The 21,524-nt window shown below is 35.9% G+C and overlaps 1 protein-coding gene across 3 annotated transcripts in view; it reads right to left on the bottom strand.

The window, feature by feature from the left end:
* The window catches only part of Cadm2 (cell adhesion molecule 2), a 923,902-nt gene that overhangs the window by 140,168 nt on the left and 762,210 nt on the right, over positions 1 to 21,524 (bottom strand). For all 3 annotated transcript variants that reach the window (XM_026786947.1, XM_026786960.1, XM_005345233.2), the window contains 2 exons: positions 4,308 to 4,460; positions 2,102 to 2,239 (listed from right to left, as the gene is read on the bottom strand). In XM_026786947.1, coding sequence (XP_026642748.1) covers positions 2,102 to 2,239; positions 4,308 to 4,460 — 291 coding nt within the window. The remainder of the gene's footprint in view (positions 1 to 2,101; positions 2,240 to 4,307; positions 4,461 to 21,524) is intronic.

The following is a 21,524-nucleotide window of genomic DNA, read 5'->3' as shown; positions in this document are numbered from 1 at the left end:
TAGCCAGTTTGGATGTTCACCTTCCTAGACCAGGATGGAGGGGGGAGTTCACCTTCCTAGACCAGGATGGAGGGGGGAGGACTTTGGACTTTCCACAGGGCAGGGAACCCTGACTGCTCTTCAGATTGAGAGGGAGGGGGAGAGGAGTGGGGAGGGGCGGGAGGAGTGGGAGGCTGGGAGGAGGCGGAAATTTTTTTTTTTCTCAAAAAAATAAAAATAAAAAAAAATTAAGAAAAAAGAATTTTTGCCCAGAATATTCCTGTAAACTGCAGAAGGAATTTTATGCATATCCTAGAGTATTGGACGTTCTATTAGTAATACTTAACAAAGAACTGACTGACAGTCAGTCAGGTAAATAGGAAGGCAGAATGAGGGGTTAGCTTAGTAAATATCTGAGGAGACTCTGAAAATTCTAGCAAATGTATCCTAGAGTTAATATTAGGATGGATGATATTGAACCTCTTGAAAAACAAGATTCAGGGTATATAGCAATATGCTTTATTAGAATGGTAAAATGTCCAATTTCAGTTTTGTGTCTTACATTTCTCTTAAAACATTGAAAAAGATATATCTAGTCTTAGACAAAGGTGGTGATTAAGGTTAAAATTCTTGATAAGATACTATTATGAGGGCAGGTATATAAGAAGTAAGGTAGAAAACATGACAATAATTTTATAGTTACAATCTTGGTATGATAAGCAAACTCACTTGCTGGGATTTTATTTTCACTACTAAGAATCAAATAATTGGATATAAGAATTGAATGTAACAATAACTAGAATACTTGGCATAGCATGTCTTATAGAAGATTAGACCAAGAATTATATTACCATGTCTGCACAATCACAATAACTAACTATTATAGTATCTTTATTAATGTATATGTGTTATCATGCCTAACATCTTCATGTGGTTGGTGTGGGAGGTCCTTCAGTCTTTGTGTTGCTTTTATTGGTTAATAAATAAAGAACTGCTTTGAGCCTCTGGCAAGGGCAGAACAGAATTAGGCGGGAAAAGTTGGCTGTATGCTAGGAGAAAGAGGGCAGAGTCAGAGTGAAGCCATGAAGCTGCCTGAGATAGATGCTGGGAACTTTAGCCTGTAAGCCACAGCCACATGGCAATATACAGGTTAATAGCCCATAAGAAGCTAGAGCTAATGGGCCCAGCAGTGATTTAATTAATATGGTTTCTGTGTGAATATTTCGGGGCTAAGTGGCCGGGAACCAATAAGCGGCTCCCCCTCCTTCCAACATGTGGTATTAGAGACACAGTGGTCTTACTAGAATGAACTACTTAATTCTATCATATATTAGCAATTTTCTATTTAATCTTCTTTGAAAACCTCAGATGATATATTTTTGTTTGTGTCAAAGAAAATCTGAAATCTGTACAAAACTTCTACATTATTATGAACTTTTTACTGAGACAAACCAATTCTTTCACATTTATGAGAATAGCTAGAAATCAAATTTATTGACGTTTAGTTTTGACCTTCAAAACTTTATAGTTCCAGAAGTCTAAAAGATGAAGAAATAACTCATGCCATCTCCCTGACTAATACATATTATGACTATGGACCTGAAATAATGGTATGCTTTCTACTCTCTGTTTTAAAATATAAATCTACACCTTTTTCCCTTACATTAACTTATATTCTAGCCTTGTCTTCTATGAAGAATATAGTAGTTCTAGGCTTGTGATTTTCATAAGCAGAAAACAAAGTACCCTATGATTATATTAAAGATTATTATTTCTTTATTTTGCGTGTTTTTCAGGGTGGGGCATCATGTGTGTATATGTAGTTCAGAGGACCAGCCTGCAGGAGTGCGTTCTCATCCCATCACATGGCTTCCTGGGACAGAACTCCAGTCTGCAGACTTGGTATCAGACCTTCATACTCACTGAGCCACCTCGATGCCCCATAGTCATGATATTCATACACTTTATGAAATTATCTAACAAGAATTTGGTAAAACTCATTTGAATTATGTTTAATTGGTAGGAAGTAGTGTGGTCTGAAATATATAGAGAATTCTGTTTTTACACCGCCTTCTAACACCTGTATATTTTTGTCGACTTGAGGACTTTCCTCATGATTTACCTTTGATTTCCTTGTCATTTTTGAACCATCTTATATCAGCTGCAGGTTTACTGCCAGATGTCTTACAAGTTAGCTGCATCAGGTCTCCCTCCATGACTGGTGATGAAAATCCACTAATCTGCGGCTTCTCCGGAACACCTAAAATTTAATAGAATGAGGAAAGTGAGTGTCAATCTCTAGGAATCACCTAAACGTCTGGATGATAAAGCAAACTTCTTCCGATACAGTGCATATGCATACACAATATCCATAAAGAACTTTAAAATGTGTATATGTCAAAGTAGAATTTAAACACAGACTGTAAAATTTCACATCCAAAACAGTTTTTGTAAGCTTTAAGATACAACCATTCAAATACCTTGTGATTTGCCATTACAGAAGTCTGTGGAGTGTCTTGGATGATTTGAAAAAAAAAGAATGAATGCCATATATTTAAAATAAATTTTGTTCTTATGTGTTTGGGAATGAATATGTGCACATGGGAGGCCACACAGATACTATGCTGGCATGTGGAAGTAATAGGAAAACCCATGTGCTTGTATGAGGCAGGGTCTTTCCTGCTGTTAAACACTGTGATGGCTGCTCCATGCTAGTTGGTCCAAATACTTCCTAAGAATTTTCCATCTTTGATTCCTATTTAGTTGCAGGAATGCTGGGTATTCAGGCCCATGCTATGTTAACTGCCTTTACAAGGGTCTATTATCCAAAGTCATGTGACCAGGCTTCTGCAAGAAGCGTTCTTACCTGCCAAACCATTTCTCCACTCTGAGTATCACACATTTTCTATGCTATATTATTCAGTTATTTACTTTGAGGTCTGTTAAAATGTCATGCAGCAGTATTCTATAATAAAAGCTCAGTGAAGTTGTTCTCATTGTAGCACTTTAATTTAATCTTGAGAAGATTAAAATGTAAGAATATTAGAAAATCCCACTATGAGAAATACACAGTTAAACAACAAAGGAAAAAGAAAAATAAGCCTACTTCTCTTAACTAGCTAGGTGGCCTGTGCATACTCACCTTTATACCCTTTAAAAAAATCAATGTCATACCGCCATTTAATAAACTGTGCTCTACAGTCAATTATTCTTTGAGTCTTGAGTTGGCTCTACAGAACAATGCATTAACCTTAGGCAATTGTTATCTGGGAACACTCCACTTTAGTGGATGTATCTTGTCCTTAACGGCAAACTTGTGAAGATTTTTATGAAATAGTTCCAGTGGGACTTGCAATGAAACATATTTCACATCCCGAGCACAGAACCAATTTGCTAGCTGGATTAACTTTAATATTCCTCTCCAAAAGGATGGTATGCATTGGCTATTTTAAATGCAACACTGTGCCTTTATCTAAAAAGGAAGGCAAGCTAGGGGCAAAAGGGAAAAAAAATCAATCTTTAAATTTCTCAAACTTGTTCAGTACACAGGTGCGTTTCAATGAACTGCAGCAATTTCAGCTGACTGGGGCACCGTGGAGCCGATGAGCTCTAAGCTGCAGCCTTATTTCCTCCGAATCTCTATGAATGCATTGCTTTTTCATGTCACTTTAACCTTTGGGAAAATGGCCTGATACTTAGAGAATAAAAGCCCAAGGAAGCTACAAGCTGCATGCACAAGTGACATTACGTACTTCATTTACGAATCTAGAAAATACACATTTTTTTTTCTTTTTTCAAATAGAGACACATGAAAATGTCAGGGCCATTTAAATGTACTACGGTACAAAAGGAGGTCGTTTTTGAAAGCCCCGGGGTTATTAGGGGAGGTCTCCACCAGGTGACTCAGACAATAAGAGGAAGAACGCACAAGTTAGAGTCATTGTGCTCAGGAGTTTATCACTTTTTAAACGGCTCCAAATCACACAGCATAAGCACAATTTTGTTATAAAATTAACTGGAAGAAAATCAAAAGAAAAAACAAGTTAAAGAAACAATCAAATAAAAAACAAAAAAAATAGTTACTTCCTAAGGAACAAAATGGCTTTATGTTTTCTGGCATACACAGTAACCTTTGGCTCTCCCTTTGTCCACGTCTAAAATTAAAGCAACTAAGTGATTCTTCAATGTCTTTTTTTCTGTGAGGCGGCAATATATTAAATTATGCCTATTGATTTGATGTTCAATAAATATTTTCTGATTGAACTGTGTTGTATCAGTGCACATCTTTCTGGGAGTGTGATTACACAGCATTAGACTCTAGAACTTACCCAGGACAGTGAGATAGGCCTTGGAAGTTTTGACAGGCATTGTAAATAAGGAGCAGGTGTACTGCCCTTCATCAGACAGAGACACGTCACTGACACTGATGCTCAGTTCATGCCAGGAAGCGCGAACCAGCTCGATCCTATTGTCCCTTAAAGCTGAAAAAAATATTGAAAACATCAATAACATATAAGTAAGCATATTTATAGATATATTATATTTTGACCACAATATAATGATTATTTTATTTAACCATTCATTGAACTTTTACATCTTGAAACACATTAAAGGATATTTTAAGTATATGTATACATATATGTTTATATTATATTATTGTAAATACTATAAAATTGTATATAGTTTAAAAGAACAATTAAGAGCCCTTTAATCATCAAATTATTTAATAAAATCCCAAGTACGAAAGAGGTTGATGGTGATAAAAATGATTTCTTTCACATTATTTTTAAAAGAATGAATGCTAAAAAAAAGAAAGAAAATGAATGACAGAAACATTTGGGGAACTGGAATTGTTAATATTATTCCAAAATACTAACAAACAATTTTTGTGTATTAGAAAATAGTCCCTGTCATAGATACACTAACTGAACAATATTTACACCAGAACTGACAATTAACTGAAAATTGCCAGTGGCTTACTTACCTGTGTCATACATTTGCACTGTTTGGGTTGTGTACTATGATAGTATATTTTTAAGTTAAAATTGCTTTTCTATTACAACTATTTTGAGAGTATCTGTCAGAATCTTACAGAGTTTTGTACCTTTTCACTCAGCTGGCTGGGGAAAATGAAAGTTTATTGTGTACATCATTAAGAATAGCAATGCAGTCTCGAAGCAGGTGAGAGACAGTTAAGAGTTTTCTCACTGACAACCAGCTTCAGAAAGCATCTCCATCTTCCCTGTGCCTTGTACCTTGTCCCCATTAGAGACAATGAAACATTGTCAGTCCAATGCTGGGATCCTTTGCATCACCTCCACTACCAGGAAGTCTCTCTGGGGGAATATCTGTTTTCTAAAGTGACAGGTATAAGGGGGAAATTAGCGTTGACTTGTGTGTACCCAACACAAGTCAATTGGGCCAGACAGCACAACAAAGTCTCACAGAACTCTTCCGAGAAGCACACATACATGATAGATAGCTGCAAAGCAGAACTTGCTTGCTATTCTAGAATCATGCTGAATGCACCTAGAAATAATCCTCTGTGCCAATAGCACCCAGCTTTAGCTTTTAGCAGACAAAGATTCCAGGGCAAAGTGCATGAGGTAGTCACTTTTGGCTATGGTTATCTATAGGATTTATACTCTTCACAGGATTTAGAATCCCCTAGGAGATATATCTCAGCATATTACTGTGAGGGATTCTTTTAGGTTAATTGAGGTAGAATGACCCAGGTTTACCGTGTGTGGCACTGCCCCTTAGGCTGATGGCCACTACTGAATAAAAGGGGAAAAGTCAGCAAACATGTCTATGATTTCTGACTAAGATGCGATGTGCCAGCTGCCTTTTTGTCATAATGTCATTCTTTACTCTCCTTTCCCTGATTTCTATATCCCCGGAGTTGTTAGTCAAAATAAATACACTCTTCTTCAAGTTTCTTTTGTCAGGTATTTTTATGACAACAGCGAGGCAAGGAAGAAGACACTGACTACTACAAATAAGGAGAAAGCAATACATTTTATGAGGTGTGTAATCAAGGAACCAACACTGAGAAGAATCAGATATTCGGTTTCTGACAAAGATTTTGAAACAGCCACCATGTGAAGTATTAAACCCAGGTTAAAAATCATTAACATTAAACTCCATTTTAAAAATAAAGCTCGCCTGAATCAGAGATTAAAAGAGCTGCACTGATCAGTCGTATAAACCCGACAGTGGTGGCACACACCTTTAATCCCAGTAGCCACACTAGTTTATTATAGAAACTGGGCAATAGTGGTGTACACCTTTAATCCCAGCACTAGAGAGGAATATACGATGGGAGAAGACAGGTTTCAGCTCAGTCTCATTCTGAGGATTCCTGGAGGCAAAGTAGCCATTTTTGAATTGAAGTAGAGGTAAGAGCCAGTGGCTGGCTGCTTTGCATTTCTGGCCTTCAGGTTGAATAAACACTCTCTGATCTCCTTTAAGATAAGAGCTGATGTTTGTGGTTGTTAATATCATCAATGATGTGAGAAAACCCATGATTTTTAATACTAACCTACACAATAAATTACAATTTTAAAACAGAATTTAAAATAAATCAAAACAAAATCATACAAAATTCAAATAACACAAATTAACCCTTAATAGGTATAGTCAGAATTCATTTTTTTAAAACGGTGGTAGACTTAAAGTTAGAGCATCGTGTTTCTCCCAATAAGAACATCAAAGAGAACATAGATAGAAAGTTAAAAGAAAGAAAACAATATCGTCTTAGTGACAGTGAGAAATCCAACACAGGTGTCACTATGCTCTCTGTAGATAATAAAGGAAAACAATTTTGAAAAAAAATACAGTAAAAAGCATAACATTCAACCCTTTTTCAAATTGGTAAACAAACAAACAAACAAAACATATATGTACAGAAATCAAGACACTGAGAATCTGAAGTAGGAAAAATCTAAAATCCAGGTCAATATACATGAAAATTAAACTAAATTTTAAAAATATTTAGAAGAAAATGGTAACACTAAACTGTTCCATACATAAACATATAAACTTCCATAATTAAATACTGTGCTTGAACCAAAACCTGAACTGCTGAGCTATGTGTAGCTGAACACACAACTACATGCCTGTATGGAAACAGGACTCTGGAGCAGAGGCTTGCCACCTCACCAGTGAGCAATATTTTTATGCAGTGTCTAGGACTGTGGTGACCACAACCATAAAATCATGTTGTTACTGCTTCTTAACTGTAATTTGCCACTGTAGATGGTGAAGCAAATATCAGATAGGTGATCCCAATGGGGCAACGATCCTCATATTGAACCCTGTTCAAGAGGATGATGGTTGTTTTTCTCACATCTTGTATATTCATGGGGAATCAATGGGAACAGGTAATATTTAAACTGCTTTAAAATAAGTTTACAGTGACAATTTGAAAATATTTTGAGTTTGGAGTCTTGGCCATAAACTGGATATCTTAGTTCCTACAATGCTTTAGTCAGTTCATTTACTGAATATGTTTAGAATTTTAAAGCTTTGATTGCATTTGCTATACAAAATTTTACTACTTTTAACATCTAAGCTCTAAAACAAAAAGCAATGGAAACTTAATGTCAGTTTTGTTATTTACCAATGGACTTGAAAAGTTAATTCTCTACAGCATTATTTGCCTAGCTGCTTTGCATTTAAGCTAAACTAACAATGGCAGTGAGAGATGGAAAAAATAAAGCTAGTATCATACTTCAGAACTGATACACATGAATGTATGTCCACTGGTAAATGTACAATTGCTCAAAACTAAACAATGTTATGATCTGCACCACCATCCCACCACCACCTGTCTTTTGAAGGGTCACTCTGTAGACCAGGCTGGCCCTAAGCAAGCACCAATCCTCCAGGGTCTCTGGTTGGGAATGTCGATTTGCCATCAGCCTCCTCCTTCTTATCCTGTAAATTTCTCTGTGAGTTCATTTGCTAGACAATAAAGCTGACTAATGTGATTTCCATTTTAATGAATGTTTTTAGCAAACCCAATCTGCACAGTGTTGTTTTTTTTCAAGTCCACACATTCTATGATGTCTTCTACAGCTTACTTTCAAAGGGCATTTCAAGTGTGCAAGAATAAAGAGAAGCCCACAGTATTCCGAAGAGGGTTGTGCAGCAAGTGAATGGGTTTCCTGTGTGCAAGCAGCTTGTCTCACTGTCTCAGCACCCCGAGTCAGAGCTATCTGCACAGTAGGCATTCAGTGAGTGGCTATTGAATTGATACGGAGAACTAAACTCTGCCTATAGATGATAAGAACAGAATGAAAAAAGAACTCAACTATGAAGTCCTTTTCAGTATCTCTCCACAGGATCCCCAAGGGAAAGAAGCTAAAATAAAATTTCCATTTTCCCTGTCGACACTGATGAACATAAAGAGCTAGAAGCACCATGCTAAGTAAATTTTTAACAAGGTTACAGTTTTCTGGAAAGTGCTTGCAATGTTAAATAAGTGATCTTTAAAAATATTGCCATTTTTACCAGTTTCTGAGTGAAAACAAACTGTGGTAACTAATCAGATACTATATAAATTTTGTAGATAGTAAGTTTCAAATACATAATGATTGAGTAATTGTGGTATTGATTGATATAAATTCAGTTTTTTGAAAAACATCCTTTAAATACACAATCTTAGTCATTACCTGATATATTTTGTTTGTTTGTTTTTTGTTTGTTTGGATGATTTTTTTTAACTCAATATATTTTGCTCAAAAATATATAAAATATTCCCTGGAAAAAAATAAGTGAGAAGTAGAAATGAATGTTTGTAATAAAATAACTCTTCACTGAGATTAAAAAGTGAGCTAATAGGTTAAGTAAGGCTTTCTCAGGTCACACCTCATCAACCTTTAGGTGTCTGCACCCACTAGGAATGTGATTAAATGGTTCAAAGCTTCAGGTTCTGGAGAATTTAATCTTAGCTGCAAATGAGCACTGACCAATGAGTAAGAATCTATTAAATAGTACTTGACTATGGATAAAATTATTTCCCCAGTACCCCATTAATCTAAATGGTTCATCAATTTTACAAATGCATATTTAGGTTCATACTTAATAAAGTAAAATTCTTAGGACTTTAGAGTTAGAAATTTTAGTGTTTTTCTTTTCATTTTTTTCCTGCTTTGGTAAGAAAGTTACTGGCATATTTAGCAATTTATATATCAATTCATTCTAAACCTAATTGATTTAACAGTGCTACTATTTAATTTACCTACCATCTTCAACCAAGAACTTAGTAGTGGGATCTCAGTAGTGAAGAATCTGCCTAGTAACCATGAGACCCTAGGTTGAATCCCCAGCTCTTCCATTCGAATATAAAAACCAGCAAAGAATAAACAGCTAACGCTTTGCATATACTTTACAGTTTTCCCTCACTTAATGTTGTGTTTATTATAAGTGATCACATACCTTTTAAAAATTATTCTATTTTTTGAGATCATAATATAATTATGTAATTTCCCTTCTCTTCCTTTTCTTCCTTCAAATTGTTCCCAAATTCCCTTCCTTAAAGTCTTACAACTTCTTGGCCTCCTCTTTCATTAATTGCTGATATATACATATAATGCATAAATATATATTTATATTTTATATAAATATATAAAATTTATATTATATTATATAAATATATTATATATAAACAGAGAACGTCTTCTCAGGCTGTATGATGTCACTTGTATGTACATTTTTAGGGCTGACCACTTGATTTTGGATACCCGAAAAGTGTTCTTTTCCCCAGCTAAGACTATTTATCCCATTCTCAACATTTCTTAGTTGCATGTAGTTCTTTGTATAGGATTGAGGTCTCATGATCTTTTATATCATCAAATTGAACAAGTCTATTATTGTTATCCTTGTCAAAACACAGAGTACTGTGGCCCATTCCCATAGAATACAAAATAATTCTTGCACCTAGGGCTCATGGATTATTGTGGAAGACAGAGCTGGATAAAGTTTATTAAAGCCAGAAACCAAGGGATTTTGCTGTGGGGTTGCATCTCCTAGTATGTATGTATGTATGTGTATATATATATAATTAGCCATAAAGTCTCACCAACATGACTGTCTAAATATGAGCTGAACAAAGACAAATGGTCATCATGCTATAAGGGAGCTGGGAGTATGAGGGTAGGGAGTTGGCTGCTAGAGGTTATGATTAAGAGAAAGGCCTCCATCTTTTACCAAAAACTGCAGAAAATTAAGAAATACTGAGAGTTGGAGAAATAGTCTTTTGGGGAAGAGTACACCAACTGATTATACCAAAGTGTCAGTCCTAAACACATACATACAATTAACATTATGTAGCTTGAGCAAGCTTTGTTAGAACTATATATGCATACATATATGCATGTAACAGGAATTACTGAAACAGCAGCTGCAATGAATTTGAAAGAGAGCAAGGAGGAGTATTTGGGGGGATTTGAAGAGAAGGATGGGAAGGGTTGAATTATGTATCATATTATAATCTAAGGAAGGGTTAATGGAAGGATTTAGAGAGAGGAAACAAGTTTTAGAGAGAGGAAACATTATTATATCTTAAAATATATGAAGCAAAAATAATTATGTAAATTAAAGAAAAATCTACTCACTGATAGTATCAACAGTGTTTTCATTTGTTTATATGTCAACAATCTTGTTTGATTTATTAGAATGTTTCTGTCCTTTGTAGTAGGACCATAGAGTTTTGTCTAAAGCACACAGATGAAAGACCATGCTAGTGAGTCCTTTCTTGTTTTGTTTTCCCGCAGTCAGAGAACATAAAGCAATCTAAATCAATCTTCTGGAAAATTGATTTAAAAAAAGCAACCATTGCTTTAGAACTACTATTTGGTATATGATATTTTATGCTGTGCTGAATCCTTACTGAAACCAGGGTAAGTGAAGTTTTGAGTAGAAATGTGAACCAAGTTTTACCAGTAAATCTGCGAAGGACATAGCTTTTCGAAGAATTTTTTTTTTTTTTTTTTGCAGTAGAACCTGGGATTTTAAACATTAGCCTTTCTCACTGAAGGTGTATGAAATGAGAAGCAGCACAAACTTCAATAGTTATAATCTCTTACGCAAAACATTTGGAAAAAAATGTTGGCAAACACAGAATGTACTAGAGACAAATAAATCTGTGTTGTAAAAGGTAGTATGTTTGAAGAGGGACTATATGCTTGTTTAGGCCTTTTTAAAAATTGATTTTATTGAGCTCTACATTTTTCTCTGCTCTCCTCCCTGCTTTTCCTCTCCCCTTCAACCCCCTCCCAACGTCCCCATACTCTCAATTTACTCAGGAGTTCTTGTCTTTTTCTACTTCTCATGTCGATTAGATCTCGTATGTCTCTCTTAGGATCCTCATTGTTGTCTAGGTTCTCTGCGATTGTGATTTGTGGACTGGTTTACTTTGCTTTAAGTTCACGAAACACTTATGATTGGCTACATGGGATAACTGTCATCTGGATCTCAATTACCTCACTCAAAATATGTGTTCTAGCTCCATCCATCTGCCTGCAAAAATCAAGACGTCGTTATTTTTTTCTGCTGTGTAGTACTCCATTGTGTAAATGTAAACATTTTCCTTATCCTTTCCTCAGTCGAGGGGCATTTAGGTTGTTTCCAGGTTCTGGCTATGGCAAACAATGCTGCTATGAACACTGCTCCTCTGACCCATCTTCGTGAGTAGTCCTAAGAAAATGCTGCTATGAACACTGCTCCTCTGGCCCATCTTCATGAGTAGTCCTAAGAAAATGCTGCTATGAACACTGCTCCTCTGAGCCATCTTCGTGAGTAGTCCTAAGAAAACTCCTCTACTACTCCCACATTCGAGTTCAGAACACTAGAAACACAAACAGCTGCTATATCACACCCATATTCTTGCAATCTCAGTCTGCAAGATCACCTTCTTTGTCATATAACATGCAGCCCTATATCTCTGAACAATGTCCACTCTCCTTGTTTTGCTTTCCAATTCATCTTTAAAGCAATGTAGAAAGAGCATTGCATCTATTCCATTATGGCGAAGGGCTTCTTAGAAAAGACATACATTATCTTCTGCTGACCTCAACTCATACATATCTTTCAACTTAATTAATGTTGTCCTTTTCTAATGACTCGTTCATTCCTGTCTACTTCAAGGCATATTTGGATCTTCTGTTATGTCCCTACAGTTAGGACAGTGAGAGGCTCAAGGTCAACCTTCTCTGGCCCATTATTAGCATGCTTACCTGCATCGTTTAAAGCTTTATGGCATGATAAACTCTGAATATATTAGCTGTGTAGGAGAAACTTCTAACTGCCCAGAGCAATTAACATTGTGCACTAAACACAATTCCCATTCTCTCTATTTAATAAGCGGATGCATAACGAAGTGACAGCACAGATGAGTAAATGAGATGGCGGCTTCAGCCACTAAATTACCGCAGAGTGTAAGAGAACAACAAAACCTACTCAGGGTCGAATGATGTATTTGCAACTGCGAGTGACTTGGAAATTTCATTTGTAATAGAGCCTACTTAATGTATTTTAATTTTGTGAATTTGGGCTGAAAGGAAGTTTGATGTTTTCTGGTTTCAAATCTTTAACTATTTTTAAGTACACAATACCAAATATAATTATTATAGGTGCAATTAATGATAAGAAATATTTTGAGAATGTAACTTCTTATAACCTGATTTTATTAGACTATATTTTAAATGTCTTTAAATATCTAAACGTAGTTTTAACTATTTAACTGAAAAGAGAAGAGAATATTAAGTGCCCTGATATTTTATAGTGACTTATGTTTAGAAATCTTCAAGTATATGTATTCAAACATGGAAAACTTACTCTTCCAAAAAGAAATAAGTAGGGCTGTCTTTTAACCTTTTTTTATATGGGAGAAGAACTGCACATAGGAAAGTTCAGTCTTCAGTGTTCTCTTGACTTAACCATCTAGATAAAAGATACTAAAAGGTATCATAGTATCCTTTTTATTTTTAGTGTTTTCCTTGAAAATAGATTCTTCTCTCATACAATAAATCTGTGAACAGTTGTGTCTCCCCTTCTTTTCTCAGAGTCTTTGTGCTACTCTCCCCAAATCCACCCGCCCCGCGTTTCTTCTTCAGAAAAGAGTAGGACACGAAGAGATGTTACAATTAAACAGGGAAAACATGTTTCGATAAGACAAGGCAGAAGCCCTTATATCAAGACGTCAGAGACACAACTGCTCCCACTTTTGGGAGTCCCTCAAAAACACAAAGCTAACATTCAAGCATGTATGCAGAGGATGAGGCAGACCCATGAAGGCCCTCTGCTAGCCACTTCAGTATTTGTGAACCCATATGAGCTCTCTTTAGTTGATTTTGTGAGTCATGTTCTCCTAATGTCCTCTCATTGGTACAAGGACGTACATTTCACACTATGAAAAGAGAAATTTAGACACTAACCCAGCCACAAAACCCCCCACCTACAATCCATTCTGCCGGCAAAATTCGTTGGGGCAATAGTGTCATAATCCTTGTGGGAATGACAGATTGGTTTAACTTGAGGCCCAAGCCACAAGAGGGAGTCCATGTTATCCGATACTGCCAAGATGAAAAAATATAAATGAAATGATTTATAATGATATTCTGTTAACTCATCGATTGGTGTGTTGTGTAATCATCATTGGAGTGGCTTCCTCCAACAGCTGATGGGAACAAATGCAGATACCTGCCATTAGATATTATGAGGCTATATTGGAGGTATCCATCTGGTCTCTTCCCTGAGAGATCAATAAACCCAGCAGAAGAGGTATAGAAAAGACTGTAGGAGGCAGAGGGTTTATACTTCCCTTCCGTTCAATAAATTTTGATGTAAGTCTAAGTATATAGGACTTTATAACAGGTATGCAAGTCAGATATTCACCAATAATAATTCATAAAGATATATTTTAAAACAATATCTCATATATACTATCACTACTTAGAAAAGATGATAGCACACTCCTAATTTCACAGTATGAATTTAATATTTTCAGAATATTTCACATGGTATGACATAGAGAATCCTCAAAACTTGTCAAACCTGACCTATACTTTAATTGTGACAAGAATGTTGTTGCAAATAAATACATAGTACAATAATGGGTAAGTATGTTTAAGACCATTTTATAATTTTTGAAAAAAAAATACTGTTCTAATTCTAGTCCAAAATGCATTTAATGAAGCCGGGCGGTGGTGGCGCATGCCTTTAATCCCAGCACACGGGAGGCAGAGGCAGGTGGATCTCTGTGAGTTGGAGGCCAGCCTGGTCTAGAAGAGCTAGTTCCAGGACAGGAACCAAAAGCTACGGTGAAACCCTGTATCGAAAATCAAAAAAAAAAAAATGCATTTAATGTTTTTAAATGAAACTCAGACTAGCAACTCAAACATTAATTTCTAAAATATCAAACATTTGAAAAACACAATCCATTTAATGTTTAGATGCATAGATAGGATCATAGAACATTACTGAAAATATTTGCTTTCCATAATGAAATCATCATATTTCTGTATGAGCAGAAAGCCTTCCATGTATAGGAAAGTAGAAAAATCATAACAATGTCAAATCAGAGCTGAGATATTTCATAGAGAATCCAGCAGTGTCGCATAGTTTGAGAACATGGACACTTTAAAGAGTGCATGTGGGTTCAAATCAAGGTGGCAGTGAAGTCATGCAAGGCAGCCAGGGAAAGAGCCAGAAACACCTGCTTCATTACACATTCTATTTCAAATTAATTTTGTGAGATGAAGAATGAGGCAGAATGTTGGATGATGAAATCAATTTTGAACAAGTTGGAAAAATGGTCATACATTTCTTAATATTTAGGTTTATCAGCCATAGCAATAGAGACATGCATATCTGCACATACAGCTTCAAAGTGAAAATATTTTTTACACCAGATGACTCCTTTCTTCAATATTACTTTCATTTCTTTTAATTGTGTACTCTTGTTGGATAAACATCTTTTTGTCAAGAAGAAAAGAATAATACCATTTGACAGGAGATGTGAAGCTATCAGAGAAAACTAAGAAATTCTGACCTGAATGAGAAACGTTCAACTATCTGCTGATTTCAAACACTGCGCATTTAAAATAAGAAAGGAGTTTATACGAAATGTTGGCAAATATCAATAAAACTAAGCATCACAGACGAGTAGGGAACTATGGTTTTGTCATCCTTAGACTTCAGAATATTTTTAAGCTTTGAAGGTTAAATAACTTATGAGCATAAAAATGTCAATTATGATTTATTACATATACCAAATGCCCCAAAACTATGATATGTACAACCAGTCAGACTTGCTGAATAAAGGCAATGTTTACCTGAGGCTTTCCCTTTAGATGAATGATTTACAATTGAATTCAACATTTATCTGTTCTATGCTTAATATGAGTAACTTCATTAGGAAAGACTAGTGATAGAAAAATCACCAAAGGTAAGTGCAAAATTTTATACATTTTTCATACTGAATACTAACGTGACATTTTCTTCTATTCTTCACATTCTACATATTTTATTTGATATCTCAAGATAGATTTTCCTATGATTTGTCATAGTCTTATTTTCTTGGATAAAACATTTTTTGTACATGTGATACCCTTTGAATTTGATAAATTTCTCAGTTAGTCTCAATACACAGAATAGAAAAAAAGATGTGACATTTGAAGTGAACAGCTTGTAAGTTCTTATTCTTTCCAAAACCTTGCAATATAATGGTGTTCACATAGACATAAAAAATTGATATGTTACATCTACCTATATAACTACAATATGCAACCATGAAGTATATCTTTCATAGAGCATTTGTATCAAAGAGACAAGAAGATTATATGCCTTGCTAAAGTAGAAATGCATATAAAATGGTGTTTGGTGAAGAAATCCTTCTGCTTTCATTGAACAAGAAAATCAACTAGTAGAATCTGTTATCCTGAAACTCTGTGGCAGCCACATTCCCTAACAGCCTGCAGCTGGTGTTTGCCACCTCAAAAAACAGTTGACTTTGGATGGATGTCCCGTCCAATCCTAAGAATTGCCAACTAGTACTCAGTTTGCTGTAAATGTTTTAGTTCTGAGCTCTTTAACGAGAAAGAATTATGAGCTCATTATGAGGTGAATGAATTTTTTCAGTTCAAACATATTTATATGAGCATTGTAAAATCTAGGAACAAATTATAGCCTTAAGAAAATAGTTTTTCTCGTTTTTACTTTTTTCTAAATTTAAGACAACTATTAAAAAATACAGATTTTCCCAATAGTTCATAGCATTCTAACATGGATAACAGTTTTATTTCCTATACAAGGTTGTCACTAAGAGTTCAAATAATTATTGTGCCTGCTTTTTTCTTTTAATTTTTCTGTTACTGTTTGTTCTTTCTATTATGAGAAAGGGAAGAGACACATTTCACAAAGAAAATACTTTCTGAGAAAAATAGGCAGATACCTGACTATTATGAGTATTGCTCCTAAACTATTTACTTAAATTCAAAAAGAAAGTGATAAAAGCCAGAATAAACCGTTTGAAATCACAGTTTCCTAGAAAGAATGTGAAGAGTTGCACCTGTGCTTTCTGTGAGTCATTTGAAACATTTCCTAAGCATGCTGGAATTTTCTTTTTATAATAGTAAATAATATGATTTTTACTTTGCTTCACTAAACATAATTGTTTTCCAAAAATTCTAATATACTAAATAACTTGCCAGCTTTTGAAATTTCTTACTGAATGAAAGGTCTATAGCCTTCTGTCTGTGGGTTTGGTGAAGACCTTTTCCCATTCTGAAGGCCGCTGTATTGTCATATTGTCTGTGTCCTTCGCCCTCCAGAAACTTTTCAATTTCAAAAGTTTCTATTTATTAGTTATTGCTCTCAGTGTCTGCACTAAGTGTGCTATATTTAGAAAGTGGTGTCCTGTGCCTATGCATTTAAGGCTACTTCCTACTTTCTCTTCCATCAGATTCAATGTAAATGGATTTAGGTGGAGGTCTTTGATCCATTTGGACTTGAGTTTTGTGCATGGGGATAAATATCGATCTATTTGGTCATATTCCCCCTCCTTCCGCTCTTCAGCTGGACCTTGGGAGCTCAGTTCAGTGCTCCGATGTGTGGCTCTGTCTCTATCTTCATCCTAAGGTTCTGTGGTGATATTCAAGATAGTCATCAGTCTGACTACAGGACAAGGCCAGTTCAGGCACCCCCTCCTACACTGCCCACGGACCTAGCTGGGGAAGTCCCCTTGGACACCTGGGAACCCCTCTAGAGCCAAGCCACTTGCCAACCCCAAAATGGCTCCCTTAATTAAGGTATCTTCTTCCTTGCTCCCATATCTGTCCTTCCTTCATCTCAACGATCCCACTCCCACAAGTTCTCACCAATCCTCCCCTTCTCCCTTCTCTCCCTTGTCTCCCCTTCCTCCCACCCTACCCCCATGCTCCCAACTTTTGCCTGGCGATCTTGTTTGCTTCCAATTTCCAGAAGGATCTATATATGTTTTTCTTTGGGTTCACCTTATTACTTAGCTTCTATAGGATTGCAAACTATAGGCTCAATGTCCTTTGTTTATGACTAGAATCCACTAATGAGTGAGTGCATACTATATTCATATCTTTTTGGGGTCTGAGCTATCTCACTCAGGAAGTCAAGACCACGAGGGGTTGGTCCACCCAGTAAGACAGTGTGACTGAGCTAATGGGAGCTCATCAAATTCAGCTGGACTGGGACTGAACAAGCATGGGATCAAACTGGACCCTCTGAATGTGGCTGACAATTGGGGCAGAATGAGAAGCCAATGATAACGGCACTGGGATTTGTCTCCACTGCATGTATTGGCTTTTTCGAATTCTATTCTATTTGGATGCATACCTTCCTAAGCCTGGATGGAGCAGGGAGGTCCTTGGACTTCCCACAGGGCATGGCAACCTGCCCTCTCTTAGGACTGGAAGGGGAGGGGGAGAATGAGTGGGGGAGCAGGAGGGAAGTGGGAAGAGGGGAGGAAGTGAAAATTTTGAATGGTATTATTTATAAAGTAATAAAAATAATCTGCTGGAAAAATAAAGTTTCGCTAAAGTAAAAAAAAATATGGATCTATTTGAATTAATTTTTTACATGTTGGCATCCGGTTATGCCAGCACCATTAGTTGAAGTTTTTTTTTTTTTTTGCATTGTACAAACTTACTCAGTCTTGATACAGAGTGGAGGGGCTTGGTATTGCCATTGCCTCAACTTGGTATTCCAAACTTTGTTGACTTCCCAGGGGAAGCCTTTTTCCCTCTGAGGAGTGGATGGGGGGTGGGATGGAAAGAGGAGGAGCAGAAAAAGGGGAGGGAGGGGAAGATGGGGTTATTATGTAAAAAAAAAATAATAAAAAAGAAAACATACATAACCTTAAAAAAAGTTCTATAGCATTCAAACTTTGATTATATAAATGAAGCAAAATGGAAATATATTCTGTTTTTGATAATCTAACCATTATATTGTAATTTTCAATATGTATGTTGTATATTATTATTGAAATTATATAGCCACATTTACAAAATATGTTAATGTAAGTATATGCATGAGATGGCAAATAATCACCTATAGCAATAAATAAATGCAATGGGAAATTTAAAAGAGGACAAAGCTTAGGTTTTGTTAACAGAAGCGAGCTAAGAACATATGTAGAACTTAGGAAAGTTAATTTTATAAAAGTCCATGGAGAAACCCTGTCTCAAAAATCCAAAAGAAAAAAAGTCCTTTGAGTGTAAGTATAGTACAGATTTATTATTAGATTTTCTTTAAGTTTCAAGGTAGATGACTTTATATTCTACCTTAGTTTCTATTCTTTAGAAGTCCACACAGAACTCATATGTCTTGCTCATTCATCCTTTATCAGCAGATGGGAGTGGGTGCTGAGACCTACAGCAGCACATCATGAAGAGAGAGAGTCTAAATTGGAGGTTTTCATTGTGTCCCTCCCTTTGGATTTCAAGAAATCACATGGGAGAGAGAATAGAAAGATGAAAGGATTCAGAGGAGTCCAGGATACCAGGATGACATGACCTACAGATTCTACTAAGCAGAGCTCATATGAGCTCCCAGACACTGAAGTGACAAGCACCGGACCTGCATGGGTACATACCAGGTCATCTGTGTGTGTTCTGACTGGTGGTTTTGAAGGACTACTATTAATCTTTGACTTTGCCTGTTCTCAGGACTGTTTTCCTCCTGCTGGGTTGCCTTATCTCGTCTTGATATGAGTGCTTGTGGCTTGTTCTGTTATATCTTGTTTCATCCTGTTTGACTCTCTTGGAGGGGACAGCTCTTTTCTGAAGAAGAAATGGAGGGTGAGTGGATTTGGGGTAAAAGAGAGGAGAGCAGAATGGAACAAGGAGAAACTGTGGTCAGGATATATTGTATGAGAGAAGAATCTATTTTCGATAAAAGAGAAAAAAGAAAAGATTGAAAAAATATACACAAAATTTGATATATGACAAGGACTATAAAATAGAAGGGTGCATTAGATTTTAGTGCATTAAGTATAACACTTCAGTGGCTACCTTGAAATTCTACTTTGTATTTAGGCTGAAGCAAGACATCCTGAGGAGAGTACTTCTGAAACCCAGAGGGAGAGCTCTGACACACACCTTACTTACTAACTCTCAAGAGGAAAATCCCATACTGTGGTTTGTGCACTGCCTCAAAGGCTCTTGTACATGCTGGCTCCATAGCTTTCATGTGGCCCTTTGAGATTGGCCTTTTGGCTTTTAGCCTGGCTTTCCTTTGGATATATAGACAGCGGAACAGTCATCCTACAGTGCGTAATACATCCCAACTCTCCCTTTGAGTGTTTTCACTAAGATAATACAAGACACATGAAAGGGAAGAATGTAAGATATACTTCCAATTCAAAGAATAGTAAGACAGATGCATGTCTTAAAATACATTTCTTTCTGCATTCCAAAGCATGTTAATGTGATCAAGCGAATGCTTTCTGGTGTCTCTTAACCATACAAAGACTAAAACAATCTTTACATCAAGTTAGTGCAATCTAATCAAGAGCTTTCTAGAGAGTCAGGTGAACTATCAACTGCACCTTCCATGGAGGAACAGTAGACATGTTTTATAAAAGGTATTTATACTAATGATCTCTCAGATAATAAAATTATATGATAATGAAGATGAAGATGATGATGTATTGTTTGTTGTATCAGAAAGTATATGCTATCCACTATGTGAAAAAGTAGTTCACTGTTTACACAGTTACTGTACTTACTATGACAGTAACTTTTTTGGATATATATTAACTATGAGTTCTTTTTTTCCTTTTGATTTTTCTATGTTGACTGAGGTGGCCCCAATCTCTCGTCTCAGTTGCTTGGACAACATGTACATTATAATATACTAGTTAGTAGATGATAATATTATTTCATTTCCAGTGATAAAAATCCTAAACAGACCAATTAGGTAACATTCCAAAAGGCACATCATGTCTACTACATATCAGGGCACAGATAGGTATTCAGGTAGGCTGACTATAGAACCTATAGCTTCTTAAACATCCATATTTGAGTTATTTCCTAGCTAATAATTACTAATTATCAAAATTAATTTCTGTTGTAAATATTTGAATGTTTCTCATTACTGTAAGAATAATGATGCAATTAGTGTTATAAATCAAGCAGACCATCTAAAAGCAAGCTGATACTTCTTTGTTCATGTATCTCATTAATATTTACAGAGCAACTGATCAGCCAGAGAATTCCAAGTTAGAGCTGCTTTGAAAAGCAACTGCAATACTATATCCCAGCCAGCTCATCATGCATACGTTGTAGTATGAAAGATAAAGTACAAAGGCAACCCAAGCATCTGGATTGGATCTGAGACCAAAGTGGTACTCTGTATACAAGGGAGTTCAGTATTTTCAACCATCAGTTAGGCATATGTGGAAAATCATTTGCACACAATATACCAAGATGCAGAACATAAGTGATACAGAACTCCAAGTTCCAAGAACTGTCAGGAGAGTTGAGATTGTACTAGAAATGTTCAGGGAACCCTGTTATTAAGTTGGGTGCTGCATGGGAAACTAACAGGCATATGCTATTGAATTGTACAATAAAACTAAAGTTAATAGATTTGTTTTGAATTATTTCCCATTGGTTGTTGGAAACATTTTTCCAATAAAGTTATAGTATAGCTACAAAAGAATCGTTACAGGAGAATATGGACATTCAGCATTTTTTTCTCATGAATATCCTTGGTTCTCAGCTAGGAATGAATAAGGCAACTCTGCTTGCTTATCTCCTTGTAAATGAACTCCTCTGCATAGAAGCTACCTGATAGTGGATCTGAACTCTAGTCCAGACACTAATCACCTCTAGGAAAGATTTTAAGACTGAGACTAACCTTTTCTTGGTGGGAATGGATTATATCTATCTTTCCTATCTCTCACTTTTAGCCAGCCTCTCAAATGACTCTGGGGTTACATCATTTTATTTATTTTTATTTATTTATTTATTTATTTGTTTATTTGTTTATTTATTTATTTATTTTGG

This window comes from Microtus ochrogaster, chromosome 2, assembly GCF_000317375.1.
Source record: "Microtus ochrogaster isolate Prairie Vole_2 chromosome 2, MicOch1.0, whole genome shotgun sequence".
Lineage (NCBI taxonomy): Eukaryota > Metazoa > Chordata > Mammalia > Rodentia > Cricetidae > Microtus > Microtus ochrogaster.
The sequence above is the reverse complement of the archived record's forward strand: the minus strand, read 5'-3'. Positions and strand labels throughout refer to the sequence as shown.